At 46.3% G+C, this 13,813-nt stretch overlaps 1 protein-coding gene across 1 annotated transcript in view; it reads right to left on the reverse strand.

The window, feature by feature from the left end:
- Positions 1–13,746, reverse strand: part of pafah1b1a (platelet-activating factor acetylhydrolase 1b, regulatory subunit 1a) — a 38,031-nt gene extending 24,285 nt beyond the window's left edge. The window contains exons 1-2 of the mRNA XM_084442924.1: positions 13,612–13,746; positions 4,581–4,929 (exon numbers count right to left, since the gene is read on the reverse strand). Coding sequence (XP_084299050.1) covers positions 4,581–4,612 — 32 coding nt within the window. The 5' untranslated portion in view covers positions 4,613–4,929; positions 13,612–13,746. The remainder of the gene's footprint in view (positions 1–4,580; positions 4,930–13,611) is intronic.
- Positions 13,747–13,813: the final 67 nt, after the last annotated feature.

The following is a 13,813-nucleotide window of genomic DNA, read 5'->3' on the forward strand; positions in this document are numbered from 1 at the left end:
TATGGCAAACGATTTGGTTCCCTTGGCAACGCTCGATTGCGAGTGAAAACAGACCGGCTGCCCAGGCCGCCCTAGCCAGCTGGGGCTTCATCTACTTCAAGGAGAACTCCAGGTTCCGGCCACTACACCCTGCTAATTAAAAGTCGCACCTGCAGCAATTCATCGGTTCACCAGCTAATTAACCCACCAACCTGCTCCAAATGAGTTAAAACGCTAAAGAAAAGAGGATGAATTGATCTCTATCATGGATTGATTCCCTTCATTTGATCCAGTCATTTTAATTCCCTCCTAAAGGGGCCATTACCAGAAAGTAGTTAACTTATTCTCCATGAGATGGGCAGGTCTATGTATAGCCAGCCAGCTAATACAAACCCCAACAGCAAAAGTGCTCATATGCGTAAGGATAGGTGAGACGGGATCAGGTGCAGATTGTTTGACCGAGTTGGCCTATAGGCCTATAGAGTTTTATTTTAGAGATTGAATCAGACTTGTGTCCGTGATTTTTTCTTCTGATATATGGGCTATAATTTTCTGAATGCACAATGCAGGCTTTGTGTCTCCGTGTCCGTTTTTGTATCAGTAGCCTACAGCTTTGGTGCTACAGCAGCGCTTGTTATTAAAGCGTGTTTCTCTCTTCATCGTGGTGTTTTTGTCACATTATCATCATTGATAGTAGGAATTTCTATAAGTGCACATCTCATGCTTTTTGCAAAGTTGCCTGTATCAAAACCCAGGTAACGTTAGGCCTATTGTAGTCTCATTAATTAACGCAAATTGCTGAACGGGTAACCGGTTAACCGGAAGAAATATGGCTGTTATACCGGAAAGGAAAATATGCAATTTCTCCCACCCCTAGTCTGAGATCAGATTAAAGTTTTTCGGTGGGGTTTATCCCTGAGGGTAAGGAACGCTCCCGACTGCTGTCAGAATGGCAGTGTGTGGATCTCACAGGGAAACGGGAAAGATAGGTGGGGTGATATTTAACGCTGCATTCGCCCTCTCCGTGATTGGATTTCCCTTCCATGTGGGGATGATGGCATGGAGGTGTTTCTGAGGCATGGTGGCTAGCGAGGGAGGAGGAGGAGGGACAGCCAAGCTCCCAAACACACGGGGGTGTTTGGGGAATCAGTTAGCTCAACAGTTCCATGCCTTCTCTTGCTCGAACGCACGCACACACACACACAACCCTAGCTACAGTCTAAAATATGCATGGACATGGAAGATTCATCACACAGAAGGCACAAATACATAAACAAGACAGAGCTCCCTGCACTGCGGCGCAGCCCTAATGGGATTTGGTGGCTCGGCAGAAGACACCACTGAGGACACAGATTTAAACTCAAGGCTTTGCGCTGGCTGTTTAAAACCACAACCAAAGTGCATATGGGGGTGTGCACGCACACACACCCACACACAAGTTTAGATTGTGCACACAGATGGGTCGCTGCAGCAGGATGAGGCCAGATGCACAATGTCAGATTTGATGAAATCAGCCTGTTTGAATGCCAGCTCATGTACAACATGAAATGGCATTCTGCGCTACATTCCTGTTGTGAATAGTGATATCTCTGTGTAGCCTCTTCATACATTAACAGCAGCACTACAAGAACCGGTTTCAATACAAAAATGTGAGCAGAGAAAAGCATTCCATGTTACCATGGCAGTCCGAAGCTGAGGTGCCAGCAAACCTAGAACCAGGCTACAGGAGAGCCTCTCTACCCAATACAACAAGGCAGACACAAAGGTGAGGGAACACAGGCCAACAGTACTATTGATACACACCCTTTGTAAAAACAGTCTCAATTTTGGAGATAAATTAATTGGACCGTTCCATTGACACCAGCCACACAGTCAGGGGCTTCAGCGCGTTTTCTGGGGCCATCATGTGGGGACTGGAAATGGTTGAGTTATAAAACCCATCCGTCTGCCCATCTGTCTCGTCTGTCTGTGTGTGTCTGTCAGACGAGGGATTAGACCCCCTGCAGCCCGCCCAGCTACGCTTGATATGCACACCAGGAGCCACCAGGGGGAGACTCGTCTGTCAAGCAACACCAGAGCAATTCCTCTTAGAAGCCACACCCATAATAATAACAATACATTTTATTTATAAGGCGCCTTTCAGGTCACTCAAGGTCACCGGTCACCCATGTACCAATACCTAGGTAAACCTACAGTGACAGCCATTCAAACAGCCCTACGGTGAGAAAGCCTGCCTTTCATGAGTTTAAAAGCAGAGAAAAAGTTGGAGACACTCCAATAAAACAACTAGGCATAACTTCAAGGGAACTGAAATGAGAAGCTACCCAATTGCTACAGGAACAGCTAGAGCCTACAATAAATAGCCTACCAGTCAAAGAATCAAACAAACCCGAGTGAAACAGACTTTGATTTACAATCGACCTCGTTGGCCCAGCCTGCCACATGGGAGGGGATGAAAGGCTTGTATGTGCCTCTGTCCTACCCTGTACCACTAGCCAGTTACCTCAAGGTGCTTTCCTACTGTAATCTTCAACCGTGTTCCCTGTGTTATGTCACAGAATGCAGAGCAAGTGGGCCGTAGAGAGGGCCGAAGTCACATGAAACATATTTTGCTAAGAATCTGGAAAACACTGCAGAGAAATTCTTTGTGGAGCTGAAAAAGGGGCTTTTACATGGGGGGCACACAGCTGCCTGCAGGTCTTCTGAGGAGTGGAACGGGGCTGTACTGCATCTATTTTTACAAAAGGCCTCTAAGGTATGAATCCTCTGACCCTGGCATGAGAGAACACAATTGTGTTTTTCATTGGCTATGCAAATAAGAAAAGTCTTTTTGCAAAGATGCTTAGAGGTTTTGACAAACACCACCTGGTCTCCAAGAAAAAAAGCATAGCTTTTTTGTTTTTTTGTTGTTGTTTTTAAATAGAGAAAATAGATATATATAATAAATACTCTCTGAATGTAGCTTGCTACTGTGGCAATAAGAGCTTCCCGTGCCCAATGTAAAAACACCCTGAAGGGCAAAAAAAAGAAAATATAAATAAAATAATAATAAGTAAAATGCCTTCGCCTACACTAGCCTCTGTAGTATGACTTACAGCACACAGCCAACCAACTCCCTCTTGCTCAGTATTATGCTCTCTGAAAGGGAGTGCCATTTATAGAAGCCCTCACATGGTCTGAAGAGCCATTTGCCAGGATCCGACAGCTGGGGCACAAAAACACTGAAGGCGGTAAAGGATGGATGAATAGAATGAGAAGCAGATTCATTTGTGTGCAGCTTGACAGCAAACCAACCATGAGAAGAGAGAGCAAGGAGGGGGGCAAAGACAGTCCTGAGGATGGTGGGCGGTCAGCTGGTCACTGTCACCCCCCCTCCCCCCAACCCCCCTTCCATTGATTTAGCTGTAATGAATCAAAATGGTTGGTAATTTGAGATCTGAGAGAGGTGGTTTACGGTCAAGGGCCTCTTAGCAGGCTCGGCTATCTGGAGGCCAACGGACGCTTCCAATGGGATGGAACATGCAACACATGCCTGAGCGCTGCTCACGCGGCGCGGCGGTCCCACGCGGGTTCCGGCCACAGCGGCGGGGGACGGCCGAGGGCTTACGTAACAGACGAGGAGGAGGAGGCGAGGAGCCCTGTCTTCTGAATAGGAAAGGCATGAGGGATTAGCATTCCAACAGGGCACTCCATACCAACAGGCCCTAATCTGAAGGACAGAGCAGCTCATTGTTTGGGATGACAAGTGTGGAGTCATGTGAAGACGCCCCCGTCTCTGGATGACGGTGATGGGAGGAAGCAGAACAGCCAACTGAATAATGTTCAACGAGTGTCGCCGTCGTCGGGTGTCAATCAATGCAAATTTCTTGTGTTAACAAATCGATAATTTCATTACACGTTAATTAACCTTCGACATGGTCTCCCCCTCCGCCTGGGGAAGAGGGGATTAAAGATCTATAGGGCTGGTGCTCAGTTAGCAACACACACACACACCGACGCACGGCCGGCCACATGGCTCCCCGACGCAGGCCTCTGACCACCCGATCGCCCCCACCCCCCCCCCCACCCCGGAGGGGTTCGTCCCAGAGTTCAGAGACGCAGCAGGGCTGAGTTACAGCTCGCTGCCCTGATATCTCTTTCCTGGCTTCCAACATCTTCCTCTGACTCAACGCCTCGCTGCACAGCACGGACACGAATGCGCGCACAAACACACCGAGCTAGTGTCACCCATGAACGCCTCTGGCAGAGAACAGCGCGGGGCTGACGTCACAGCTAAGCTGGGGTTGCAACAAATAGAAACTTCAATGCCGATTGTAAATAGTAATAGCAAAAAGGAACCATGAACCACAATCACAATCGGAGGGTAATGTAAAGCGTACAGTAGCTTTAATGTTTGCCATTGTGGTAAATACTGTTCTTTGAGCAGTTCTATCCCGACAAACAGATGGTTTGAGTAGTAACTTGGGTAGTTTAGTTGATGTTTAGCTAGAAGTGATGACAACTCCAGGCTGTGTGTTGATGCACAGCAAGCCCCATTACTTGGTTGAGCAGAGTTTGTCCTGATAGCCTAATATATGATGTCATAGAGGAGGTCAACTTACAGCTCGTCTCGTTGCCGTTGTGACAGCACCATGGCGGCAGGGTGGTGTGGGCGGGGCCGGGGGAGGTCAGGGGGTCAGGCAGAGGGCGGTGGCCTGCAGCGGTCTCCCCAGCGAGGAGATGGGCGGCGCCAAGCCGAGGCAGACAAACACAGGCCGATACTCACACACACACAAATAAACAAACAAACAAACACACAATCACCGGCAGCTGGCTCGGGGGCACACACAGAGACTCGGGACTCCGGTTAAAAGGGGGAAGCTCTGCCGATTCCGCAGGACTCTGCCCCCCAACAGGCTGACTACAGGAACGAGACAAGAGGACGAGTCACCAGCCAGGCCTACACTGCATCTGTGAGGAGAGAGAGAGAGAGAGAGAGAGAGAGAGAGAGAGGGAGAGGGGGGGAGAGAGAGAGAGAGAGAGAGGAGAAAGAAGGTCAGTATTAGGTATGCATGACAGCTACCACCACTACATACATGTGATGAGGGGGGAGGAGGTGAGACCAGAATAAGAGAGCGCGTCAGCGTCTCAGCAGGCTCAGAGGAAAGAGATATGAAGGGAGGACCAGAAGGATCACCACACACCTTTTTTTTTTCTTTTGACAAATGGTGAGAAGAGAAGACCACAGACAGGAAAACAACACGACATGTCAGCACAGACTGTTTTGACCCCCGCCACAGCAAGGGAAGCCATTTATGAGAAGCCAGCACTCGGCCAGTGACAATACGAGACGAATAATAGTTTGTTAAATATTCCATGTGTTCAGTCCAGCACCTGCATTTCTACACCCTCATCCCTCTCTTTCAAACCCAGCCATGTGCTGTTGACTGGCAGGTCACTGGTTTAGCCCCGGGGCCCTCGCCTGCCCCCGGGGGTGTTAAACGCACGTAGGGGCTGTGGAGGAGCAGATGACCCAGATTCCAGCAGCACAATACGTCCACTCCGCACCTCGAGCCAAATGAGAGGGAGAACGCAGGACACAGCAGCCACAGCGGCCAAGTTGCTCAGCCAAATTCCCCACCTCTCACTACTGGTGGCTAGGGCTGGGTTTAAAAAATCGATTAATCGATTGAGAATCGATTCATGAATCCCAAAATCGATCTTTTATTTAATGAATGAATGAATAAATGAAGGTATGAATAGTTCATTCATTCATTCAATGATTCATTCATTCATTTTTGGAAATCAGTATCGATACCCTGCCCTAGTATTGATGTGTTGCATTACTTGGCAGTCATGTAATTACGGTTACAGTAACACTAACCGAATCGATATTGAATCGAATCGATATTGAATCGTGATAATCGATTCTGAACCTTATGAATCGGAATCGAATCGATTCTTGAAATTCGACTCGATACCCAGCCCTACTGGTGGCACTTGCATTACTCATTTTATCATTTGCGGTTCCCTTTCTTACTGAGCCTGATACTGTTGAACACATTGTCTGCTCATAGCTATAGGTACTAGTGTAGACCTACTGCTTGGGCTGTGCGATATGACAATATATATCGTGGGACGGCATATTTCTGTCAATAGAGAGACTTATCAATAGATTTCCCTCTATCGTTCCTATCGCTGTTTTCGCAAAGGAGCTGTCATCCGGTTTACGTTGTTCTGCCTCACTGTTCTTTATAAAAGGGACCAATATGGAATGGGGGATTATTTTGCTCCACCTTTATGCCCGATACCTTTAGGCCGGCACTGACAGCTTGCTAACGTGATGCAGTGATGTCCAAAACTACAATGTAGTCTATTCTAGCTAGCTAGCATGACATGGATACAAGTAGCCTACAATCTTGGCTACTGGCTAAATGTTATAAAGAATAATGGATCAATTCAATTCAGAACATGAAATAATGAATTGAATCCCAGCAGATGAAGGTACAAATATAGAACCTGTTGGATAGGTTGATCTCTGGTTGAATAATAATGATGAACACATTCATCCAACAACGATGGCCTTGGCAGTTGCACAGGTTTTCTCCCTGGATCGATCAGATTTCTTGTTGGCAGTCTGCAAGTGTTTTTTCATACAGTCCAAATATATCCAAAACTGCCCACTCGTTGACAAAATCTCTTAACAGCTGTGGCTACTACAGTCGCTACTGCAGACTTTACGTGTCTACATTAGGCATGACACACAGAGGTGGCCTAGTCTCTGTGTCCCCTTATGTCCATAAAACCACATCAATCAATGTTTGGTTGATTCCCTTGAAAAGACAATTTAGTTGAATAGAACAAACAAAACAAGGCTTTCAATGGCCGTGATAAGTGCCCCAGTGGAGCAGTCTAGCCTACCTAGCCTTCATTAGGGAGCTGAACAGTCCAGCAGACAGCCCTCAGGACAAGCGTCCGCCTGTAAGCCTCTTAGTCTACTGGGACCCAGGCAGGCTCAAACTTTACATGGTCTAGAACATGTTGACACCTTGCACCTTGTATCGTCAGTTGCGTTCTGTGTTGACACCTTATAGAGTCAGCACACAGAACGCAAGGTCTGCCCATGTTCTCCCTTTTAATGCACTTACTTGTAGAACATTGAGATTAAATGAAAGGCATACATTTACATAAGTTAAATAAAATATTTTTTCAAAATATTATTAGAACCTGTTGACCTGAAGGCACTGCCTGAGAGGCTGGAAACACCCAAGGCAAACATTCAAAGCATTCCTCATGCCGGTCATAGCTAGGGCCGTCACAGAGAAATTCTGCCTTTTGCTCTAGTTTCTATTAGCCATTGAAATATTGGAGGAAAGCAACCAACAGTACATTCAAATGAAGATTTTCAAAAAGGTTTAGAGGTAGCCTAGCTTCTTGTGTACTCTATAAAAAGTCTCCCACACACTGTGGACGCTCCTTTGGTTCTTATCAGTGGTGGACCTGGCACATTCACAAAGTAGAACCGTTATCAGCAGCTGATAGAGCCGGCCATAGCGAGGGCCTACGCTGCTGCCAATGACCAGGGCACCACCTGACCTATGGACGCTGATGTCATCAGCGTGCCAGCGCTGCCACCTCCGCCATATTGGCTGGCATCTGTCAAACATGACAAGAGCTCAGAATAAACACCGCCGGCACCACAGATTTATGGAACCCTGCGGAGAAAAGGGGAAGTCTGTACCCACACTGGCTCAGGCTACCTGTTTAAGAACATTGGTCAAGGTCAACTGACACAAATAGTAGCCATAGATATGAGGAGAGAAAGAAAATAAATACATAAATGGTGGGTGGTTTGCCTAATGATAGACTAGTACTCTCCCACTTTCAAAAAGTCAATAAACCCCTGAGCTACCTTCCTGTTTTGGTGTTGCTCTGCACACCGGAGTGTAGAACCGCAATGAGCCCTTGTTTGACAGCCTTGCACTCTGCTCCACTGCTAGCAGCTTGCTCCTCGGTGTGTAGCCACCAATGTGTTAGAGGTACGTCTCTCAGCAAAATGTATTTGTGTTTCATCACTGTGGGTATTTTGTTTGTACAGTGCCACAATCAAGGTAATTGGCAACTGAGCTGTTGAACAGTGAAGTCTCAATAAATCTGCTGTGAGACTTCCGCTCCATTGATTGTTCTGTCTTGGTGCACCGACAGGCCTCAGTACAATAGATACAACGCCATGCAGAACTGGCAGACTGGCCTGGGGGCTGGCATCGACTGCCAGAGGCTTCAATAGGCACGTCGTGAGTTATGAAGGCACTATTTTCACAAGAGTGAAGATAAAGCTTGCTGTCTATTTTTATGAGACGGTTGGACAGACAGCAGGGAGCCAAGCCAGGAATCCCAATGAGAGATGCCCAAGGAGTGGAGCTGTGGGGGCTGTGTGTGTGGGGGGGGGGGCGTTCTCAATCTTACTCTCTTTTCGAGGAATCGGGCATAACCCAGAGGTTTCAAATATGGTTCAACTTCAAGTCATATGGGATTTAGGGTCAAAACATTCAACTAAAGCCATGTAACTAAAACAGCAAAATCCTGTTTTGAAACATCTGGAGAATGTCATGTATCAGCAAATGTTATAGAAATGCGAAACGTTGAGAAGCAAGTTCTCCCAATCAATTAGAAACTGTGAGGTGAATACACAATGACTTGATTTATATGACTTACCATACTCCCACTCTCATAATGAGCAGAGAACCAGTAGCTAGCTCAATATTATCTGCAAAGCTCAAAATGTGTAGAGATAGTGGGCTATAGTACATGTGTTGAAATCCTTAAACAAAACAATAGCATTGAATTTCTAACCACACATTTTGCAATGCTTGAGTCCATGGACAAATAAGTTGTCAAACTCCATTGGAGCGCTAGGGAAACAAAGAATGAAATAAAGCACATGACTCAAGACTGCAGTAAGCACAGACTGGATTCACAGTCTGACAGTTAATGCCAACTATTCCACACAAATCATACAAATAAATTCTAAAAATCGAAGCCCTGGACAACTCAACATGACTCACCTCCAAATCCCAATTAAGCCTACAATAGCCTAGCGTTCACGGCTGGCTACTCCATGTCATCGACCTCCAGCTTTGAATAGAGTGTGTTCATCTTCCCAGCACTGACTGCCCCTCTCTTCGCCTGACTGCTAGGGAAATTAGATTAATAATCCCCCAATGACCCTAATGGACAACATGAAACATGACCCCGACAAGCAGGACAACCTCAGGGAGTGACCGTAAAACATGCAGACAGACATCAAAACAAGTGTGGGATTTGGGGGAATTGATTAGGAGTTATGAACATTTCAGGACTATGGGGTCCCTGCAGGGTGAAAGTGGTCAATGCAGGATGAACACTGGGCTGAGCTGGGCTCTCAAAACAGCAGCTGCCGGTTCACTTATACCCACAGCTGCCAAAGTAAAAGGATTTGAGCCACCATTTCCAACCACAGCAGTGCCATTGGAGTTATTTGTCAGTGACCTGGTCAGCTTACAAACCAGCTCACCGTAGACCTCCGAAGAGACGGTCTCCAGCACTGAAACCAAAACTACAAAATCTCTCTCGCTTGCATGCACACGTACTCAAAAACAGCCCCACCACAAGGCCAACATTAGCATGATTCTCCTAACATCTGGATCAGTCGGCTACAGATGCAATTTCATATCTAGTTATTCTGTGAATAATTTCCAGCTTGTGCAGGCATACATGTCCCTCCTAGTCAGGGCATTCTGGTAGAAATGATGTGGAGAGCTTTAGCACTAATTGACAATGAAAGAGGCTCCAACATCTGGCTCAGCTTGAGATTCACAGCGGCTATTACCTTGCCAAGCTATCTGGGATGCATCTAATAGCCTATATTCTTTCTCATAGTGCATTTAATCAAAATAGCTTCTCACACAAAAGTTCAATGATGGAGATATGATAATGCACACCAATCCAGGCTAATTCCACAGATAAAAGCCCTGCATCTTGGAAGGGAAGGTGAAAGCCTGATGAGTCTCATCGCAGCTCTTTCTCCATGCATATTCTAGCAGTCTGTATGGCAAAAAGGCACATTTCTCCTCCTCGCTGGTGTGTGTGTACACGTGTGTGTGTGTGTGTGTGTGTGAGAATCACCACTGCCGAGAACCAAGGCCAATAAAAGGGTGGGGGCCATCATCATCATAGCTTCTGTCATAGTCCCCTGATAGGAGTGCTGTGATTAGCAGATCAGAGGGCAGATACACGGAGGGAGCGCTGGGCAGCGGAGCATCACGGAGAGATGGAGAGTCAACAGAGAGGGGGCACAGAGTAACATATCAAAACCCTTCTTCTTTCGTGTGTCATCATCAGATGTCCAGCTCAGTAGCGTATAGCCACGCCCTCGTCTCAGGTCCCACATCGAAGAGGCCAGCCTCCGAGGGTGGTTTATACAGGGGACAGGCGGTGATTATGTGCTCAGCTGTCTGCTCCGGCTCCCCACACTCACACGTTGCTCCGTCTGCCAGGCCCCACTTCCTCATTGTTGCTCTGTAGCGTCCGACCCCAGTTCGCAGGCGTCAATAACCAATAATCAATAACCTGTCAAAGCCCTTTGCAGTGGCCAAAAACACAATTAAGAGTAGACTATTCAGCCTTCTTTTATCTAGGCCTTCTTTATTCCTTGACTTGTGCAGACAGGTTTAGTTAATCAGACTATGCTTGCTGTGACTTGCACTTTTATTTTTAACAGATTCTCATCTTACTGCAAAAATCACGAACCGACGGGTTCCCCATTTCTAGTTTGGAGTGGAGAATGAACCTGCTACAGAACAATGCTGGCATGAGTATATGAAGTTGTACACCCTGACCGCTCTGTAAGCCCACTTTAATGAGCGGTGGCACTAAGCTGTCATCTGAAGGTGGACTCGATCCAGAGACAGGTGCCAGGGGAGCGGATGCTGCTGGCAGGCAGGTCATTATTAGCGTGGCATAGCCAGCCACTGCCACCCTGAAGGTCAACCACTGTTCTACGGTGATCTCAGGGTATGAGCACAGGGAAACATGGGCATCTACTGTCTTAGAGGCAGACATATAATAAAGAGACACCCTCAGACACTCCATTTCCACACACTCCTCTCAGAGAAGGAGACATCAGAAACCATTATAGGAGCAAAAGCAGAAGACTTCCTCGTGAAGGCTTTCTTTCTTTATGGTAACATCCACTGATAAAGCTGCTACTCCCATCCTACAGATCTTGTAGTCAATACCATGCATTTTGCTAACATGCTCAAATCTCGAGGTGCAGCTGATAGCATAATTAAATGTATGACATTAGAAGGGTATGAGAAATAAAAAACAAAAGATCAGTTTGACCATATGAAGCATTTGAAATATTGGGCACAGTATTCTAGAGGAATCACCAGACTTAGCCTACAGTTAGCATCAGTTAACTGTTAAATTAAACCAGCAGTTAGCATTTAGACACTGGAAGGATATTTAAGGTTAATATAGCTAGCTAGCTACCAAAAGTTAAACAAAAATACCACCGCAATGAGGCAGTTCAGAGATGTAAGTGTGTGTATTGGTAGCCTTGTACAACCATCCTGATTTTGCAAGCTCACATAGATCAGGATGGTTGCTGGCTAGGGTCACTTCACTAGGTTCATGGCCACTCATGCTAACATTTATAATGAAAAAACAGCCTTATTCAGAATTGGGTCAGGGTGATGATAAGAATGCCAGCTCCTAACAAACAGGCTAGAAATAACAACTTTGCTCAAGGGCTTTGGTACGTGACTATGCAAGTCGCATATGATTAATCTGTTAAGATGTTAATATGAACAACAGCCATAGAACCATAGCAATGCATATCTTACCCAGGGAGAAAGAATCCAAGCTACAGGGTTATTCATCGACGCTCCACCCGTAAAAACAATCCCATAATTTCGGTTGCATCAACTGCTGCGCAATACTTACAGGCGTAGCCAAACTAGACTGGCGAAAATAAAATGATACACAAGTCTGAATAGCTACGGGTTGTGAATAGTAGGTAGCTACTAACACGAAAGCGGTCCCGTCCACAAGGCTGACGAGCGATAGAGTGACTTGTCAGTTCCAGTGGAAAGCGGTGCAGGCAGCATGATTCATTCTGCAGTAGAGGACGGGTACGGCGTCCTTTATGTCGGAGTGCGATTTATCATCATACACAGTCGTCCTCAAATTGCAATACTCCACAATACAATGGGGGGGGGGCGACGACAAAGAATCCGTGCTGGATTGGCAAGCACTTGGTAGATGCAGGAGCGAATGTGTGCCTCAACTCGGCAACATTAGCTCATTTTTTGAGGTGCTCCACCCTTATTTCTGTCGCTGTACCGTTATCTATATCCACATGCACACCGGTCGTGACACTTGCAGTGTTACCATTAGGGTTAACGGGAGGTAAAGCAGAGGTTTAAGTGAAGTTAACAAATAAAGACATCCATAATTGTTTCTGACTGAACAAATGTGGTGCTCAAGCAAGCTAAACTAACCGTAACGTTACTTACGTTAGCTAATAACTGTCAATGTCACAAAATGCATGCCACACACAGATGGTCTGCTCTTTCCGCAGTTGTTTCTTCAGTTCTATCACAAAGACCATTTCAAATTCAGAGCAAGAACAAAAACTTGCTAGCTGACACGCTCCCTGGATGGTTTGCTAGTTAGCTTACAAGCTTGCTAGCTAGTGCTACGCCCTGTTCCAAAATCGGAGGACTAACGTATCTAAACTAAGGTGAGCTAGGAGCAGAGCTGTTACCGTTACTTAACATCACACGCTGGCCTCTAATATCAAGGCATTGTATTGTACTTTCAAATAGCATGGGAGAAAACAGCTGATTTCTCTGAGCATGACCTACATTTGATCAGGGATGAAAGGTTGACTATCCAGGGCGGCGTCACTCCAATAAAAAGGACCAATGCACGAGACTTCAAGCCAGGGAAATAACAAGTTTCAACTCTTTTCAACTACCTAGCTAACTTAAGCTAGATACTTATTCGCCAGACATTCTGTATCTGACCAATGCATTTTGCTGCTATTTCGCTAGGAAGCTACTTGGTTATCGCGGGTTGTTGCTCGTGCATTTGGATGCGTTAGGCTGGCTAACGTTAGCTGGACAGCTAGCTGATAGTTAGCGTCTTTAGCTAGCTTAGCTAGCCGTGTTTCCCCAGCTGGCTAGCATTGAGACGTTACCCTGAGTAAAGGTAAAATGTCAATCGATGTTGTCTGGTAAAAAGTGAACCATCTAACTAGCTAGCTTGCTAACGATAACCGGTAAGGTTATGCATTCAAAAAGTTGACATGTCAAATTTGGACTTGTCAGAAACTTGTCAGAAACAGATTTCAGGTCAACAGTGTCTAAACAGTTTAAATTAACTTACAATAGCGTATATTGTTATCTATAATCGAAGCAGTTCACTGTCTCGGTGGTTTGCCTTAGTAATTTACAACTCTGTTGGCCAGCTACCTGCTGCTCCAAGCGGCCTATCCGCCATTTTGAGACCTCGAAAGGAGGCGCAAAAATTACAGCCACATCGTCATTTTCCCCACCTAGATTTCTTCGATGCTCACCACCTTCTGATGAGAAAACTACTTTAACTTACCCTATTGTTTCTGCCGGAGTTCCTTGGCCAGGTTGAGCAATCATGCAACCCAGGAGGGTTTATTATTGTCGTTCCAAATGAAAGGACTAATGGTCTCGAGGTGAAGTATACCGTCTTGTCTCTCTTGTTTTTCGTACCGCATTCGCCTTCGGACTCCGAACCGGGCACGCGCACGAGCTTCCGTTCGGGGACTGACAGTGGC

This window comes from Borostomias antarcticus, assembly GCF_949987555.1.
Source record: "Borostomias antarcticus genome assembly, chromosome: 1".
NCBI lineage: Eukaryota > Metazoa > Chordata > Actinopteri > Stomiiformes > Stomiidae > Borostomias > Borostomias antarcticus.